Source organism: Salvelinus namaycush, chromosome 3 (genome assembly GCF_016432855.1).
Source record: "Salvelinus namaycush isolate Seneca chromosome 3, SaNama_1.0, whole genome shotgun sequence".
Classification (NCBI taxonomy): domain Eukaryota; kingdom Metazoa; phylum Chordata; class Actinopteri; order Salmoniformes; family Salmonidae; genus Salvelinus; species Salvelinus namaycush.
In genome coordinates, this window is record NC_052309.1 from 92,120,334 (window position 1) to 92,140,244 (window position 19,911).

The 19,911-nt window shown below is 46.6% G+C and overlaps 1 protein-coding gene across 1 annotated transcript; it reads right to left on the bottom strand.

Annotated features, from left to right (window-relative positions):
• Positions 1–1,702: 1,702 nt before the first annotated feature.
• LOC120042697 (tRNA-dihydrouridine(16/17) synthase [NAD(P)(+)]-like) lies at positions 1,703–18,728 on the bottom strand. The gene is made up of 14 exons (XM_038987499.1): positions 18,646–18,728; positions 16,317–16,578; positions 14,379–14,487; positions 14,170–14,220; positions 10,799–10,911; positions 10,083–10,165; positions 8,263–8,366; positions 7,439–7,586; positions 7,215–7,311; positions 5,662–5,750; positions 5,221–5,387; positions 4,594–4,631; positions 2,037–2,112; positions 1,703–1,961 (listed from the first exon to the last, which is right to left on the bottom strand). Exons 2-14 carry the CDS (start codon positions 16,554–16,556, stop codon positions 1,801–1,803), a joined length of 1,476 nt encoding a protein of 491 aa, XP_038843427.1. The 5' UTR covers positions 16,557–16,578; positions 18,646–18,728; the 3' UTR covers positions 1,703–1,800.
• Between the last annotated feature and the right edge of the window lie 1,183 nt (positions 18,729–19,911).

Consider the following 19,911-nt stretch of genomic DNA (forward strand, 5'->3'; position numbering starts at 1 on the left):
AATATAACTCTGTAAATCATTTATATATTCTTTGAAGTGATGAAAATAGTTTCCAGTGTGATTTGGCATTGAGTTCTCACCTGGGGTGTATTCATTTGTGCAAACCGTAGCAAAACAATCACACAATGAAAAACGTTTTCCAACAAAAACAAGAGTTTCTATTGGACAAATTCAGGTAGGCCCCCCCCCCCCCCGTTTGGTTCCTAGTAATGGTGTGTTCAAGACGACTTGGAAACTTGAAGATGAGGCCCCAGGTTTCCCACTTGTAAAGTATCATAATCAACAAATAGGAAGCTCTATGCAAATAACTTACATTCATTTTAACTCCAAGTTCAAAGTTTCCAACTTGTCATGAATGCACCATGAACACATCCCTGGCTGTTACACATCAGAATGAGCAGGAGTTTTACCACATGGCCAGACCAGGGCCCGTATCCACCAAGCGTCTCAGAGTAGGACTGTTGATCTAGGATCAGCCTTTCAGATCATAATGAATAAGACCTATATGGACAGATCTCAGCTAATTTTCTTATAGGTCAGACACTTCAGAACAAACTGCCCTTTGATTGTGTTTTTGGGGACTATCCATTGTTCCATGTAGTGAATGATATTCTGTGTTTGTATGGGCCAATTTTTTTTTATTTTTTTTTACCTTTATTTAACTAGGCAAGTCAGTTAAGAACAAATTCTTATTTACAATGACGGCCTACCGGGGAACAGTGGGTTAACTGCCTTGTTCAGGGGCAGAACGACAGATTTGTACCATGTCAGCTCGGGGATTCGATCTAGCAACCTTTCGGTTACTAGTCCAACGGTTACTGGCCCAAAGCTCTAACCACTAGGCTACCTACCGCTCCAACAATGATGAATAATGAATATGAATATGTAGAACAGATCTCAGATCAGCACACCTACCCTAAAATACCTTCTGGAGACAGGCCTAGAAAACAAACTCCAAGCCCTACACATCACACATCACACATTAAGACTAGGCGCTTGATGAAAAATTATATATAAAAAAAAAAACGGACTGACTTCTGTTGGACAGAGAGTCACCATTCTAACAGTCAGGTGATAAAATATCATTCTAGTTCAGGGGGAACACATGACAAAGATCAACAGGAAATAGTCCCATTATTTACCACAACCAAAAGACAAATAAATGTAGAGATTGAGCAGTACTGGGATAGTACTGTTACGACTGAGCTTTTCCTCCTTCCAGAAACGGCTGTAGACCAACTAGAAAGACCCAGATGGAACTGGACTTTTTGGGGTGAATCTCTGACTTCAAAGCTAACTTGTTATGCTAAAGTCCAAGAGAGAAATTAGTCCATTACATCAGTCCCAGTGGAGCTAGTCCAGGAAGACTCCCCCCATTACATCAGTCCCAGTGGAGCTGGTCCAGGAAGACTCCCCCCATTACATCAGTCCCAGTTGAGCTAGTCCAGGAAGACTCCCCCCATTACATCAGTCCCAGTGGAGCTAGTCCAGGAAGACTCCCCCAGTCAGTCAGGTAGGAGGAGGAGGGCGTAGTGGTGAAACCCCATCTAAGCCAGTGCAGCAATGGAGGACAGTGGTGAGTTTGTATGAGACAGGATGGATGCACACGTGTGTTCCTTACAATATGTTCTTGTTTCTCTGTATACTGTTGATGGATAAAGTTTCTCACATCCTGCTGTGTGTGTGTGTGTGTGTGTGTGTGTGTGTGTGTGTGTGTGTGTGTGTGTGTGTGTGTGTGTGTGTGTGTGTGTGTGTGTGTGTGTGTGTGTACTGCTCTTCGTCTGAATGGATGTCCATGTCTCAGGACACAGTCTGTCCTCTGTGGGGGTCTGTTGGGGTGCTGAGGGTCCCGTTCAACAATCCTCCATCCTCTTCCTCCTGTAATCCTCTGCTCTTTCCCTCCTCCTCTTCCCGCTCTGACTTCTGTTTCTCTGCCTTGGTCTTGAACCTCAGCCCGTGACCTGTAAACCAGATGAGAGGAAATAAATGATATATCAGAGAAAGACAGCTGTGTGTGTGTGTGTGTGTGGACTCACTTGGGCAGTCTGCCACCTCCTTGTAGGCCTTCTTTTTACAGCAGCCTCGACACAGGTTGAATACACACTGATTACCCTACAGAGAGAGAGAGAGAGAGAGGGGGTTAGGGACCTGAAGAGAGGGGGGGGTTAGGGACTTAGAGAGAGAGGGGGGGGGGGGGTTAGGGACCTGGAGAGGGGGGTTAGAGAGAGAGAGAGGGGGTTAGGGCCCGGGAGAGAGGGAGAGGGGGGTTAGGGCCCGAGAGAGGGGGTTAGGGCCCGAGAGAGAGGGGGAGGGGGATTAGAGAGAGAGAGAGAGGGTTAGGGCCCGGGAGAGAGGGAGAGGGGGATGAGAGAGAGAGAGAGAGGGTTAGGGCCCGAGGGAGAGGGGTTTAGGGACCTGGAGAGAGGGAGAGGGGGTTAGGGCCCGAGGGAGAGTGGGTTAGGTACCTGGAGAGAGGGAGAGGGGGTTAGGGCCTGGGAGAGGGGGATTAGAGAGAGAGAGAGAGAGAGAGGGTTAGGGCCCAAGAGAGAGGGAGAGGGGGTTAGGGACCTGGAGAGAGGGAGAGGGGGTTAGGGCCCGGGAGAGGGGGATTAGAGAGAGAGAGAGAGGGTTAGGGCCCGAGGGAGAGGGGTTAGGGAGAGAGAGAGGGGGTTAGGGCCCGGGAGAGAGGGGTTAGGGAGAGAGAGAGAGGGGTTAGGGAGAGAGAGAGGGGGGTTAGGGCCCGGGAGAGAGGGGTTAGGGAGAGAGAGAGAGGGGTTAGGGAGAGAGAGAGGGGGTTAGGGCCCGGGAGAGAGAGGGGTTAGGGAGAGAGAGAGAGGGGTTAGGGAGAGAGAGAGGGGGTTAGGGCCCGGGAGAGAGGGGTTAGGGAGAGAGAGAGGGGGTTAGGGAGAGAGAGAGAGGGTTAGGGCCCGGGAGAGGGGGGTTAGGGAGAGAGAGAGAGGGTTAGGGCCCGGGAGAGGGGGGTTAGGGAGAGAGAGAGAGGGTTAGGGCCCGGGAGAGGGGGGTTAGGGAGAGAGAGGGTTAGGGCCCGGGAGAGAGAGAGGGTTAGGGCCCGGGAGAGAGGGGTTAGGGAGAGAGAGAGAGAGAGGGTTAGGGCCCGGGAGGTACAAAATTGCGCCAACAGACATGGCAGCTCTGCTTCTAGCTCCTAAGAATCTGACCTGCATACGTATCACTATTATACACAGTCAGTCAGGACACGTTCTCCATTGAACCTAGTCCAGGGCTAAACTTCATCTGTATTGAGGAATCTGGTGAGTGACGCCCTCTCATCCTACACATGGTAATGAGGAACAGGGTGAAGAGGTGTTTACACACGGTAATGAGGAACAGGGTGAAGAGGTGTTTACACATGGTAATGAGGAACAGGGGGAGAGGTGTTTACACATGGTAATGAGGAACAGGGGGAAGAGGTGTTTACACATGGTAATGAGGAACAGGGGAAAGAGGTGTTTACACATGGTAATGAGGAACAGGGGGAAGAGGTGTTTACACATGGTAATGAGGAACAGGGTGAAGAGGTGTTTACACATGGTAATGAGGAACAGGGTGAAGAGGTGTTTACACATGGTAATGAGGAACAGGGTGAAGAGGTGTTTACACATGGTAATGAGGAACAGGGTGAAGAGGTGTTTACACATGGTAATGAGGAACAGGGGGAAGAGGTGTTTACACATGGTAATGAGGAACAGGGGGAAGAGGTGTTTACACATGGTAATGAGGAACAGGGTGAAGAGGTGTTTACACATGGTAATGAGGAACAGGGTGAAGAGGTGTTTACACATGGTAATGAGGAACAGGGTGAAGAGGTGTTTACACATGGTAATGAGGAACAGGGTGAAGAGGTGTTTACACATGGTAATGAGGAACAGGGTGAAGAGGTGTTTACACATGGTAATGAGGAACAGGGTGAAGAGGTGTTTACACATGGTAATGAGGAACAGGGTGAAGAGGTGTTTACACATGGTAATGAGGAACAGGGTGAAGAGGTGTTTACACATGGTAATGAGGAACAGGGGGAAGAGGTGTTTACACATGGTAATGAGGAACAGGGTGAAGAGGTGTTTACACATGGTAATGAGGCACAGGGTGAAGAGGTGTTTACACATGGTAATGAGGCACAGGGTGAAGAGGTGTTTACACATGGTAATGAGGCACAGGGTGAAGAGGTTGCTACACATGGTAATGGGTAACAGGGTGAAGAGGTGGTTACACATGGTAATGAGGAACAGGGTGAAGAGGTGTTTACACATGGTAATGAGGAACAGGGTGAAGAGGTGTTTACACATGGTAATGAGGAACAGGGTGAAGAGGTGTTTACACATGGTAATGAGGAACAGGGTGAAGAGGTGTTTACACATGGTAATGAGGAACAGGGTGAAGAGGTGTTTACACATGGTAATGAGGAACAGGGTGAAGAGGTGTTTACACATGGTAATGAGGAACAGGGTGAAGAGGTGTTTACACATGGTAATGAGGAACAGGGTGAAGAGGTGTTTACACATGGTAATGAGGAACAGGGTGAAGAGGTGTTTACACATGGTAATGAGGAACAGGGTGAAGAGGTCCACTCACCTTTGGATTTCCACACTGCTCACACTTGATGTACTTTGCTGCAGAGAAAACGGGTGAAACAGAGGTTATCTACTGTACTGTTTGTGTAGGCTGAGTCTCTGTAGAATTATAAACTGGGTGGTTCCAGCCCTGAATGCTGATTGGCTGACAGCCGTGGTATATCAGACCGCATACCACGGGTATGACAAAACACATACCAATATACCACGGCTAAGGGCTGTTCTTAAGCACGACGCAACGCTGAGTGCCTGGACACAGCCCTTAGCTGTGGTATATTGGCCATATACCACACACCCCCAAGGTGCCTTATTGCTGTTATAAACTGGTTACCAACGTAATTAGAGCAGTTAAAACAAATGTTTTGACATACACTGGGTGGTTTGAGCCCTGAATGCTGATTGGCTGACAGCTGTGGTATATCAGACGGTAGGTACACCACGGGTATGACAAAACATGTAGTTTCACTGCCCTAATTACGTTGGTAACCAGTTTATAATAGCAATAAGGTACCTTGGGGGTGTGTGGTATATGGCCAATATAACACGGCTAAGGGCCTTAATTAATGCTTAATTAGACTGGAGACAGAGAGTACAGGTGACTGCAGTACTACGAGGAGAAATAACTCACGTTTCTGCTCGGGACAGAAGTTCTTGTGGGGGTTTCTGGCTTTCTTCTTCTGTTTGTTTTTGGAGAGGGCATCGCTCGCGCCGTCCGAGTCCTCTTGTGACAACGCCCTCTTGTGACACACTGCCTTCACCTCCGTACCGTTACCGTTAGCAACCGGATCCTTCGGCCTGGCAGGAACAATGTTCATTGTCACGTCAACATGTTACGGTTTCTATGTGTGTGGACTGATGATTTTGATCTTCTAATCAAATAACATTTTATTGGTCACAGATGTTATTGGTCAGCAGATGTTAATGCGAGTGTAGTAAAATGCTTGTACTTCTAGTTCTGACCGTACAGTAATATCTAACAAGTAATCTAACAATTCCACAACAACTACCTAATAAACACACATCTAAGTAAAGGAATGTACACAGATCTCAACAGGAAATTGTCACTCACACTGGTCTGACGTACGGCTGGCAGATCCAATGAGGGAATGGCAGCCCAACCACCTGCCCCGCCTCCTCTCCTCCATTGGTTATCTCCTCCTGCAGAGGTTAAACAAATGAGAATGGAACCAGTGTCATCATCTAGCTGTGTTAGGAGGGGGGAGAAGTGGGGGATGAGGGGGAAGAAGAGGGGGATGAGGGGGGAGAAGAGGATGAGAAGAGGAGAAGAGGGGGGGAGAAGAGGAATTGGTGAGGAAGACAAACTAAAAAGGAGTAAAACATTTTGGGGAGGAGGAAAGGAAAAGTGAAAAACAGAATGATCCCTTGGTACCTGGCAGTGTAGCTAACCCTCAGTACCTGGCAGTGTAGTTAACCCTTGAAACCTGGCAGTGTAGCTAACCCTAACCCTCAGTACCTAGCAGTGTAGTTAACCCTTGAAACCTGGCAGTGTAGCTAACCCTAACCCTCAGTACCTAGCAGTGTAGTTAACACTTGAAACCTGGCAGTGTAGCTAACCCTAACCCTCAGTACCTAGCAGTGTAGTTAACCCTTGAAACCTGGCAGTGTAGCTAACCCTAACCCTCAGTACCTGGCAGTGTAGTTAACCCTAACCCTAGGTACCTGGCAGTGTAGTTAACCCTAACCCTTGGTACCTGGCAGCGTAGTTAACCCTAACCCTAGGTACCTGGCAGTGTAGTTAACCCTAACCCTAGGTACCTGGCAGTGTAGTTAACCCTAACCCTTGGTACCTGGCAGTGTAGCTAACCCTAACCCTAGGTACCTGGCAGTGTAGCTAACCAGAACCCTTGGTACCTGGCAGTGTAGTTAACCCTAACCCTAGGTACCTGGCAGCGTAGTTAACCCTAACCCTAGGTACCTGGCAGCGTAGTTAACCCTAACCCTAGGTACCTGGCAGCGTAGTTAACCCTAACCCTAGGTACCTGGCAGCGTAGTTAACCCTAACCCTTGGTACCTGGCAGTGTAGTTAACCCTAACCCTAGGTACCTGGCAGCGTAGTTAACCCTAACCCTTGGTACCTGGCAGTGTAGTTAACCCTAACCCTTGGTACCTGGTAGTGCAGCTAACCCTTGGTACCTGGTAGCGTAGTTAACCCTAACCCTAGGTACCTGGCAGTGTAGTTAACCCTAACCCTAGGTACCTGACAGTGTAGCTAACCCTAACCCTTGGTACCTGGCAGCGTAGTTAACCCTTGGTACCTGGCAGTGTAGTTAACCCTAACCCTAGGTACCTGGCAGTGTAGTTAACCCTTGGTACCTGGCAGTGTAGCTAACCCTAACCCTTGGTACCTGGCAGTGTAGTTAACCCTAACCCTCAGTACCTGGCAGTGTAGTTAACCCTAACCCTTGGTACCTAGCAGTGTAGTTAACCCTAACCCTCAGTACCTAGCAGCGTAGCTAACCCTAACCCTAGGTACCTGACAGTGTAGCTAACCCTAACCCTTGGTACCTAGCAGTGTAGTTAACCCTAACCCTAGGTACCTGGCAGTGTAGTTAACCCTAACCCTAGGTACCTGGCAGCGTAGTTAACCCTAACCCTTGGTACCTGGCAGCGTAGTCTGAGTTGTCTGCTGACCTCTGTCAGCCCCTGCAGGTTCTTCACCTTGGCCAGCTCCTCTCTCAGGTCCTTGTGGATCTGCAGCCTGGAGAAACACTAACAAATAAACACACAGATTGTGGCGAGAGTGAAGTACTGAGTGTGTGTGTGTCCCTCCGGGTGTGTGTGTCCCTCCGGGTGTGTGTGTCACTCCGGGTGTGTGTGTTACATACGTGTGGTGCCAGAGCTTGAAGAGGTGTGCTCTGACATAGGACAGGGTACAGGGAGGGTACTGACTGACCACCTCCAGATACTCCTCAGCCATCTCCCATACAGGAGGGCTGAGACCCTCAAACAGAGCTGGGTTATGGAGGTTCCCCTCTGGAAACACACACAGAGAGAGAGAGAGAGAAACACACACAGAGAGAGAGAAACACACACAGAGAAAGAGAGAAACACACAGAGAGAGAGAGAGAAACACACACAGAGAACGAGAGAAACACACACAGAGAAAGAGAGAAACACACACAGAGAGAGAGAAACACACACAGAGAACGAGAGAAACACACACAGAGAACGAGAGAAACACACACAGAGAACGAGAGAAACACACACAGAGAAAGAGAGAAACACACACAGAGAAAGAGAGAAACACACACAGAGAAAGAGAGAAACACACAGAGAAAGAGAGAAACACACACAGAGAACCATACACACACAGACACAGAGAGAGAGAACCATACACACACAGACACATGAGAGAGAGAGAAACACACACAGAGAAAGAGAGAAACACACACAGAGAGAGAAACACACACAGAGAGAGAGAGAAACACACACAGAGAAAGAGAGAAACACACACAGAGAAAGAGAGAAACACACACAGAGAAAGAGAGAAACACACACAGAGAGAGAGAGAAACACACAGAGAGAGAGAGAGAACCATACACACACAGACACATGAGAGAGAGAGAGAAAGTGATAAACACAAATTAGTAGGTGTTATGACTCTTGGGAGACTAATTACTCAAGGTGAGGCGGAGGTGTGTGTGTGTACCTGCACTCATCACCCCCTGTACTCCAGTCTCCTCCATACACTGCTCCACATCACTCAGGTGTTGGATGTTACCGTTAGCAAACACAGGGATGTTAACAGCGTTCCTATAGCAACAACACGCACAGAAAGATAGAGAGCGACTGTTTAATAAACCCAGTACAATCACATGATCAGCTATGTCACAATATAATAGAGTACTGTACAGTAAAATATAATAGAATGTTTTCCTGGGAAGAAACTTCTTGGAGACGTACGAGACTACACAAACTGTCTGCAACTACACAGCAGAGACCTACGAGACTACATAAACTGTCTCCAACTACACGGCAGAGACCTACTAGACTACACAAACTGTCTGCAACTACACAGCAGAGACCTACTAGACTACACAAACTGTCTGAACTACACAGCAGAGACCTACTAGACTACACAAACTGTCTGCAACTACACAGCAGAGACCTACTAGACTACACAAACTGTCTCCAACTACACAGCAGAGACCTACTAGACTACACAAACTGTCTCCAACTACACAGCAGAGACCTACTAGACTACACAAACTGTCTGAACTACACAGCAGAGACCTACTAGACTAAACAAACTGTCTGCATCTACACAGCAGAGACCTACTAGACTACACAAACTGTCTGAACTACACAGCAGAGACCTACTAGACTACACAAACTGTCTGAACTACACAGCAGAGACCTACTAGACTAAACAAACTGTCTGCATCTACACAGCAGAGACCTACTAGACTACACAAACTGTCTGAACTACACAGCAGAGACCTACTAGACTACACAAACTGTCTGAACTACACAGCAGAGACCTACTAGACTAAACAAACTGTCTGCATCTACACAGCAGAGACCTACTAGACTACACAAACTGTCTGAACTACACAGCAGAGACCTACTAGACTACACAAACTGTCTGAACTACACAGCAGAGACCTACTAGACTACACAAACTGTCTGCATCTACACAGCAGAGACCTACTAGACTACACAAACTGTCTGAACTACACAGCAGAGACCTACTAGACTACACAAACTGTCTGAACTACACAGCAGAGACCTACTAGACTACACAAACTGTCTGAACTACACAGCAGAGACCTACTAGACTACACAAACTGTCTGCATCTACACAGCAGAGACCTACTAGACTACACAAACTGTCTGAACTACACAGCAGAGACCTACTAGACTACACAAACTGTCTGCAACTACACAGCAGAGACCTACTAGACTACCTCCAACTACACGGCAGAGACCTACTAGACTACACAAACTGTCTCCAACTACACAGCAGAGACCTACTAAACTACACAAACTGTCTGCACTACACAGCAGAGACCTACTAGACTACACAAACTGTCTGAACTACACAGCAGAGACCTACTAGACTACACAAACTGTCTGAACTACACAGCAGAGACCTACTAGACTACACAAACTGTCTCCAACTACACAGCAGAGACCTACTAGACTACCTCCAACTACACGGCAGAGACCTACTAGACTACACAAACTGTCTCCAACTACACAGCAGAGACCTACTAGACTACACAAACTGTCTGCAACTACACAGCAGAGACCTACTAGACTACACAAACTGTCTGAACTACACAGCAGAGACCTACTAGACTACACAAACTGTCTGAACTACACAGCAGAGACCTACTAGACTACACAAACTGTCTGAACTACACAGCAGAGACCTATTAGACTACACAAACTGTCTCCAACTGACAAACATAATATTGGTTCTTCTCTGTAGTCTTAATTTAACTGTGAGGGAACTGCAGTGTTTACCGTACAGCCTTGATGTGTTCCCAGCTAGCGATGCCTGTCGCGGGTCCTTTCTGGTCCTTGGTCCGACCGTGGACGGTCAGCAGCTGAGACAGAGATGGAGAGGTCTGAATGAAAAGACTGCCTACCTGGTTAAATAAAATTTTTATTAAATGAGTGTGTCTATGTGTTGCTATGGAGAGAGACAGCATAGGTGACACTGCAGTACTACGAGGAACATTTTTGATGAGGCTCTCTTGTTCAGATATTTGTAAATGGACTGGAGGCAGGGCATGAAAGGGATAACGAATCCAGTTGTTTGTGTCATTCGTTTCGAGAAAGTACCTGTGTAATTGCGCACCCAACTCACTCAGGTGCTTCGCTATATCAAATTTGACATTGTCCGTAAGCTTGAGTTCATTTGAACACAAAAAAAATCATACAATGATGGAAAGACCTGTGTGTTGTCCTTGTTAATGCAGACAGAGAAGAGCTCCAACTTCTTAATCATAGCCTCAATTTTGTCCCGCACATTGAATATAGTTGCGGAGAGTCCCTGTAATCCTAGATTCAGATCATTCAGGAGAGAGAGAAAACATCACCCAGATAGACCAAGCACCTCTAAATATAATCTGGCTTATTTTAGGTCATGTTTCATAGAAGATCAAAATAAAATACCTTCAGTCTCTGCTACAGTTTGTCTGGTGTGTGTGTGTGTGTGTGTGTGTGATGTTTCCTACCTGGCAGCCAGCCTTCTCCAGCATCTGAGCGTACTGAACAGTGTCCTCCATCTTGTTAAACACACGGATCTTACAGGTGATGGGAACAGAGATCTTCTCATTGGCTAGCTTCACTAAGGAGAAACAGAGAGAAAAGCCTGGCTAGCTTAAATCAAATCAAATGTTATTGGTCACATACACGTGTTTAGCAGACGTTATTGTGGGTGTAGCGAAATGCTTGTGTTTCTAGCTCCGACAGTGCAGCAGTATCTAACTAGTAATATCTAACAATTCCACAAAATATACCCAATACACACACATCTAAGTAAAGGAATGGAATTTAAAAAATATATGGCCTGGCTGTATGTAATAACACAAAACATTTTCTGGGCTAACAATGTAAGAAATAATACATAAAAAACAAAATACTGCAAAGTTTTCTAAGAGCTAAAAACATTGAAACCAGGTGACGTGGAGAGGATCTGTGTCTGCAACATATACTCTCACTACTGGTGTCCCCCAGGGCTCCGTTCTAGGCCCTCTCCTCTTCTCTCTATACACCAAGTCACTCAGCTCCGTCATATCCTCACATGGTCTCTCCTATCAATACTATGTGGATGACACAACTACTTTTCACCTTCCCCCCCTTCTGACACTCATTTGGCAACACGCATCTCTGCATGCCTGGCAGATATCTCAGCTTGGATGTCGGCCCACCACCTCAAGCTCAACCTGGACAAGACAGAGCTGCTCTTCCTCCCGGGGAAGGCCTGCCTGCTCCAAGACCTCTCCATCACAGTTGACAACTCCATGGTGTTCCCATCCCAGAGTGCAAAGAACCATGGCAGGACACTAGACAACACCCTTTTCTGCAAACATCAAAGCAGTGACTCTCTCCTGCAGGGTCAAGCTCTACAACATCCATAGAGTACAACCCTTCCTCACACAGGAAGTAGCACAGGTCCTAATGCAGGCACTTCTCCCGTCTGGACTACTGCAGCTCTCTGTTGGCTGGGCTCCCAGCTTGTGCCATCAAACCCCTGCAACTTCTCCAGAACGCCGCAGCCCGCTCCTCAACACACTCCAATGTCTTCCAGTCCAAGCATTATCTTCAAGACCCTGGTGTTTGCCTACGGAACAGCAAGAGGAACTGCCCCTCACTACCTTCAGGCTATGCTCAAACCCTACACCCCAACCGGACTACTCCGTTCTGCCACCTCTGGTCTCTTGGCCCTCCCACCCCACAGCTCCCACTCAGCCCAGTCCAAGCTCTTCTCTCTCCTGGCACCCCAATGGTGGAACAAACTTCCCCCTGACGCTAAGATAGCAGAGTCCCTGCCCATCTTCTGAAAACATATAGAACCCTAAACTCCCACAAAAAACTCCCACTTTACACTTTTTTTCTACTAATTATCTAGTAAAGACTGAGTGCTTATGATGTACAGAACATTCCAGACAAGTAAAACACAGCATGACACCATTCCAGACAGGTAAAACACAGCATGATACCATTCCAGACAGGTAACACACAGCATGATACCATTCCAGACAGGTAAAACACAGCATGATACCATTCCAGACAGGTAAAACACAGCATGACACCATTCCAGACAGGTAAAACACAGCATGACACCATACCAGACAGGTAAAACGCAGCATGACACCATTCCAGACAGGTAAAACACTGCATGACACCATTGCAGACAGGTAAAACGCAGCATGACACCATTCCAGACAGGTAAAACACAGCATGACACCATTCCAGACAGGTAAAACACAGCATGACACCATTCCAGACAGGTAAAACACAGCATGACACCATACCAGACAGGTAAAACACAGCATGACACCATTCCAGACAGGTAAAACACAGCATGACACCATTCCAGACAGGTAAAACACAGCATGACACCATACCAGACAGGTAAAACACAGCATGACACCATTCCAGACAGGTAAAACATACCATGACACCATTCCAGACAGGTAAAACATACCATGACACCATTCCAGACAGGTAAAACATACCATGACACCATTCCAGACAGGTAAAACGCAGCATGACACCATACCAGACAGGTAAAACATACCATGACACCATACCAGACAGGTAAAACATACCATGACACCATACCAGACAGGTAAAACACAGCATGACACCATTCCAGACAGGTAAAACGCACCATGACACCATACCAGACAGGTAAAACACAGCATGACACCATACCAGACAGGTAAAATGCAGCATGACACCATTGCAGACAGGTAAAACGCAGCATGACACCATTGCAGACAGGTAAAACGCAGCATGACACCATTCCAGACAGGTAAAACACAGCATGACACCATTCCAGACAGGTAAAACACAGCATGACACCATTCCAGACAGGTAAAACACAGCATGACACCATACCAGACAGGTAAAACACTGCATGACACCATTCCAGACAGGTAAAATGCAGCATGACACCATTCCAGACAGGTAAAACACAGCATGACACCATACCAGACAGGTAAAACGCAGCATGACACCATACCAGACAGGTAAAACATACCATGACACCATTCCAGACAGGTAAAACATACCATGACACCATTCCAGACAGGTAAAACATACCATGACACCATTCCAGACAGGTAAAACGCAGCATGACACCATACCAGACAGGTAAAACACAGCATGACACCATACCAGACAGGTAAAACATACCATGACACCATACCAGACAGGTAAAACATACCATGACACCATACCAGACAGGTAAAACACAGCATGACACCATTCCAGACAGGTAAAACGCACCATGACACCATACCAGACAGGTAAAACACAGCATGACACCATACCAGACAGGTAAAATGCAGCATGACACCATTCCAGACAGGTAAAACACAGCATGACACCATACCAGACAGGTAAAACACAGCATGACACCATACCAGACAGGTAAAATGCAGCATGACACCATTCCAGACAGGTAAAACATACCATGACACCATTCCAGACAGGTAAAACGCAGCATGACACCATTCCAGACAGGTAAAACACAGCATGACACCATACCAGACAGGTAAAACACAGCATGACACCATTCCAGACAGGTAAAACACAGCATGACACCATTCCAGACAGGTAAAACATACCATGACACCATTCCAGACAGGTAAAACGCAGCATGACACCATACCAGACAGGTAAAACATAGCATGACACCATACCAGACAGGTAAAACACAGCATGACACCATTCCAGACAGGTAAAACACAGCATGACACCATTCCAGACAGGTAAAACATAGCATGACACCATACCAGACAGGTAAAACATAGCATACTATATGTCATTTCTACCTCTCCAACTCTCTCCCTCTTTTCTCTCTGTTCAAACTCACCCATCTTCTCCAGCAGCTCCCACTCATCCTGTAGGAAGACCCCGTAGTGCCCTTCGTCAGAAATAAGCCAGTTAGAAACAAGTTGACCCCATACATACAGCACGCTTAGCCTAATTGAAAACCACTGTTTTTTAATCAGGGTTTCTCTCTCTCACACACACTCTCTCTCTCTGTCTCTGAGTGGGGTTTCTGGGTTGGTTAGTTAGTACCTCTCTTGGCGATCATCTGTGGGCATCCCAGGTTGAGATCGATAGCATCACAGTAGTCCTGAGCCAGTAGACATGCCTGGACAAACACCTCTGGGTCGTTGGCACAGAACTGAGACACACACACACACACACACAGATAGACACACACAAAGAAAGCAGAGAAAGTGCATTACAAACCCCTCTGAGTTATTGGCACAGAACTGAGACCATAACACAGGAATCGGGGTGAGTGGTGATGGTAAAACACAGAGGTTAGCTGCAACGGGGTGAGAGGTGATGGTAAAACACAGAGGTTAGCTGCAACGGGGTGAGAGGTGATGGTAAAACAGAGGCTAGCTGAAACGGGGTGTGAGGTGATGGTAAAACACAGAGGTTAGCTGCAACGGGGTGAGAGGTGATGGTAAAACAGAGGTTAGCTGAAACGGGGTGAGAGGTGATGGTAAAACACAGAGGTTAGCTGCAACGGGGTGAGAGGTGATGGTAAAACAGAGGTTAGCTGCAACGGGGTGAGAGGTGATGGTAAAACACAGAGGCTAGCTGAAACGGGGTGAGAGGTGATGGTACAACACAGAGGCTAGCTGCAACGGGGTGAGAGGTGATGGTAAAACACAGAGGCTAGCTGAAACGGGGTGAGAGGTGATGGTAAAACACAGAGGTTAGCTGCAACGGGGTGAGAGGTGATGGTAAAACAGAGGTTAGCTGTAACGGGGTGAGAGGTGATGGTAAAACAGAGGCTAGCTGAAAAGGGGTGAGAGGTGATGGTAAAACAGAGGCTAGCTGAAACGGGGTGAGAGGTGATGGTACAACACAGAGGCTAGCTGCAACGGGGTGAGAGGTGATGGTAAAACAGAGGCTAGCTGAAAAGGGGTGAGAGGTGATGGTACAACACAGAGGTTAGCTGCAACGGGGTGAGAGGTGATGGTAAAGCAGAGGCTAGCTGAAAAGGGGTGAGAGGTGATGGTAAAACAGAGGCTAGCTGAAACGGGGTGAGAGGTGATGGTACAACACAGAGGCTAGCTGCAACGGGGTGAGAGGTGATGGTAAAACAGAGGCTAGCTGAAAAGGGGTGAGAGGTGATGGTACAACACAGAGGTTAGCTGCAACGGGGTGAGAGGTGATGGTAAAACAGAGGCTAGCTGAAAAGGGGTGAGAGGTGATGGTAAAACAGAGGCTAGCTGAAACGGGGTGAGAGGTGATGGTACAACACAGAGGCTAGCTGCAACGGGGTGAGAGGTGATGGTAAAACACAGAGGCTAGCTGAAACGGGGTGAGAGGTGATGGTAAAACACAGAGGTTGGCTGCAACGGGGTGAGAGGTGATGGTAAAACACAGAGGTTGGCTGCAACGGGGTGAGAGGTGATGGTACAACACAGAGGCTAGCTGCAACGGGGTGAGAGGTGATGGTAAAACACAGAGGCTAGCTGAAACGGGGTGAGAGGTGATGGTAAAACAGAGGCTAGCTGCAACGGGGTGAGAGGTGATGGTAAAACAGAGGTTAGCTGCAACGGGGTGAGAGGTGATGGTAAAACACAGAGGCTAGCTGAAACGGGGTGAGAGGTGATGGTAAAACACAGAGGTTGGCTGAAACGGGGTGAGAGGTGATGGTAAAACAGAGGCTAGCTGAAACGGGGTGAGAGGTGATGGTAAAACACAGAGGCTAGCTGAAACGGGGTGAGAGGTGATGGTAAAACACAGAGGCTAGCTGAAACGGGGTGAGAGGTGATGGTAAAACAGAGGCTAGCTGAAACGGGGTGAGAGGTGATGGTAAAACACAGAGGCTAGCTGAAACGGGGTGAGAGGTGATGGTAAAACACAGAGGCTAGCTGAAACGGGGTGAGAGGTGATGGTAAAACACAGAGGTTGGCTAATAGCTGTAGTTGAATAATACTACCTGTGACACTCCCTCTGTCAGCATGTGTTTGTGTGTCTCTCTCTCACCTGTGTAATAAGCGGCCTGTCTTCGGGGCAGACTTCGCTGTACAGGTTATCTTTCCTGTAGTTGGCGTCGCGTACAAACACCTGCGCGTGCAGCATGGGCGTGTAGCACAGCTCGGCGCCATGGCGACGGCTCAGTAGACGCCAGGCCAGCTCGCTCTGGTCCACCATGGGTGCAACGACGTAACGCGCTCCCCTCAGCGTGGTCTTCCAGAACTCAAAGCCTTGCAGCTTCACCGCCATCACAGCAGCCTCGCAGCCTGACCTGACAGAGGGAGAGGGGAATGAGAGAGAAAATGAAGTTGTTTTGAGCAAAGGAGGACAACACAGTCAAAATAAGAGGGTACTGGGTAGAACTAAAGTAGGAAGAGGATTCCCCTTGGGCCACTGAGCACCTAAATGGGTCACATGGTCTTTCTTGGATATGAACTGGCTCCCGAGTGAAGCAGTGGTCTAAGGCACTGCATCTCAATGCAAGAGAAGTCACTACAGTCCCTGGTTCGAATCCAGGCTGTATCACAGGCCATCATTGGGAGTCCCATAGGGCAGCGCACAATTGGCCCAGCGTTGTCCGGGGTAGGCAGTCATTGTAAATAAGAATTTGTTCTTAACTGACTTGCCTAGTTAAATAAAGGTAAAATAAAATAAAATAAATTAAAAAGCTATAAAAAGCTATATCTGTAGAACTTAGTATATCTGTAGGACTTACAGCGACATAGTATATCTGTAGGACTTACAGCGACATAGTATATCTGTAGGACTTATAGCGACATAGTATATCTGTAGGACTTACAGCGACATAGTATATCTGTAGGACTTACAGCGACATAGTATATCTGTAGGACTTACAGCGACATAGTATATCTGTAGGACTTACAGCGACATAGTATATCTGTAGGACTTACAGCGACATAGTATATCTGTAGGACTTACAGCGACATAGTATATCTGTAGGACTTACAGCGACATAGTATATCTGTAGGACTTACAGCGACATAGTATATCTGTAGGACTTACAGCGACATAGTATATCTGTAGGACTTACAGCGACATAGTAAATCTGTAGGACTTACAGCGACATAGTAAATCTGTAGGACTTACAGCGACATAGTATATCTGTAGGACTTACAGCGACACAGTAAATCTGTAGGACTTACAGCGACATAGTATATCTGTAGGACTTACAGCGACATAGTATATCTGTAGGACTTACAGCGACATAGTATATCTGTAGGACTTATAGCGACATAGTATATCTGTAGGACTTACAGCGACATAGTAAATCTGTAGGACTTACAGCGACATAGTATATCTGTAGGACTTATAGCGACATAGTATATCTGTAGGACTTACAGCGACATAGTATATCTGTAGGACTTATAGCGACATAGTATATCTGTAGGACTTACAGCGACATAGTAAATCTGTAGGACTTACAGCGACATAGTATATCTGTAGGACTTATAGCGACATAGTATATCTGTAGGACTTACAGCGACATAGTATATCTGTAGGACTTATAGCGACATAGTATATCTGTAGGACTTACAGCGACATAGTAAATCTGTAGGACTTACAGCGACATAGTAAATCTGTAGGACTTACAGCGACATAGTATATCTGTAGGACTTACAGCGACATAGTATATCTGTAGGACTTACAGCGACATAGTATATCTGTAGGACTTACAGCGACATAGTATATCTGTAGGACTTATAGCGACACAGTATATCTGTAGGACTTATAGCGACACAGTATATCTGTAGGACTTATAGCGACACAGTATATCTGTAGGACTTATAGCGACACAGTATATCTGTAGGACTTATAGCGACACAGTATATCTGTAGGACTTATAGCGACACAGTATATCTGTAGGACTTATAGCGACATAGTATATCTGTAGGACTTATGGGACTGATTAAAACTGCTTAAATCTCTGGACAGTTTCATAGGGTAGTTATTATATACGTTTTGACATTGTTATATCCCTCATCTCCGCGCAAGCATGATGCTCTGGATGTGACAAAGACAATTTAATTCATGTTAATACGGACATTTCTAAAACATTTACAAAGCAGCAGAGTTCCCGAGATCCACCAATGTTAGCGATCGCGTGTCAGAACTGGTGCACACATTCTGTAGCTAGTTATACAGCCATTGGGTGCACATGACTCTTGGTAACCCATCCAGCTAACGTTAGCACAGTGGTTTGTACAATTCCGGTGGATTTGATTTAAATAGAGTCCACAACAAAAAACATGTTGATGACACGCTAGTAGACATATCTAACATTTCATCAAAATGCTTGATAACACAAAATAACATTTACCTGTATGAGAAACACTTTGTAAAATGTACTCCAGGATGTTCTCAACAGTGATTCGTGTGCCAAACCAGTGTAACAGTCAAATATGACCGAGGGGAAACGATAAGTGGCAGAAGGTTCTGCCTGGTTTCAGTAACTTTGCTTTTGAACATTGCTGAGCACATATTTCCATTTAAGCTACATTTTGGAGTTGTGAGCTCTCTCTATAGTTAGTTGTAATGATGTTAGTCCCAGGATTAGTTCCTCAAATAGCATAATAATTGTGTATCAAGCAGGAAATAATCTATACCAGAAAAAACAAGGCAACAGTAAACATGTTGTCCCCCACGAATGATGCAGCGCCCCCATTGGGCCAATCAGTGTAATTTTGTAAATGACAGATCTCTATGGCAAGATGCATCATTCACTTAAGTTGTCAATACTACTACTACTGCCACTACCACTACTACTACCACCACCACAACCACCACCACTACTACTAAAACTACTACCACCACCACTACTACCACCACCCCCACTACTACAACTACTACCACCACCACTACTACCACCACCCCCACTACTACGACTACTACCACCACCACTACTACCACCACCCCCACTACTACAACTACTACCACCACCCCCACTACTACTACTACCACTACTACCACCTCCCCCACTACTACTACTACCACTACTACCACCACTACTACCACCACCCCCACTACTACAACTACTACCACTACCACTACTACCACCACCCCAACTACTACAACTACTACCACTACTACTACTACCACCACTACTACTACTACTACTTCTAAAACCACCACCAGTACCACTACCACTACCACCACTACTACACTCAGCAAAAAAAGAAACGTCCCTTTTTCAGGACCCTGTCTTTCAAAGATAATTTGTAAAAATCCAAATAACTTCACAGATCTTCATTGTAAATGGTTTAAACACATGCTTGTTCAATGAACCATAAACAATTAATGAACATGCACCTGTGAAACGGTCGTTAAGACACTAACAGCTTACAGACGGTAGGCAATTAAGGTCACAGTTATGAAAACTTAGGACACTAAAGAGGCCTTTCTACTGACTCTGAAAAACACCAAAAGAAAGGGTCCCTGCTCATCTGCGTGAACGTGCCTTATGCATGCTGCAAGGAGGCATGAGGACTGCAGATGTGGCCAGGGCAATAAATTACTAGTACTACCACTACCACCACTACTACTACTACTATTGCTACTACCACTACTACTACTACTACTGCTACTA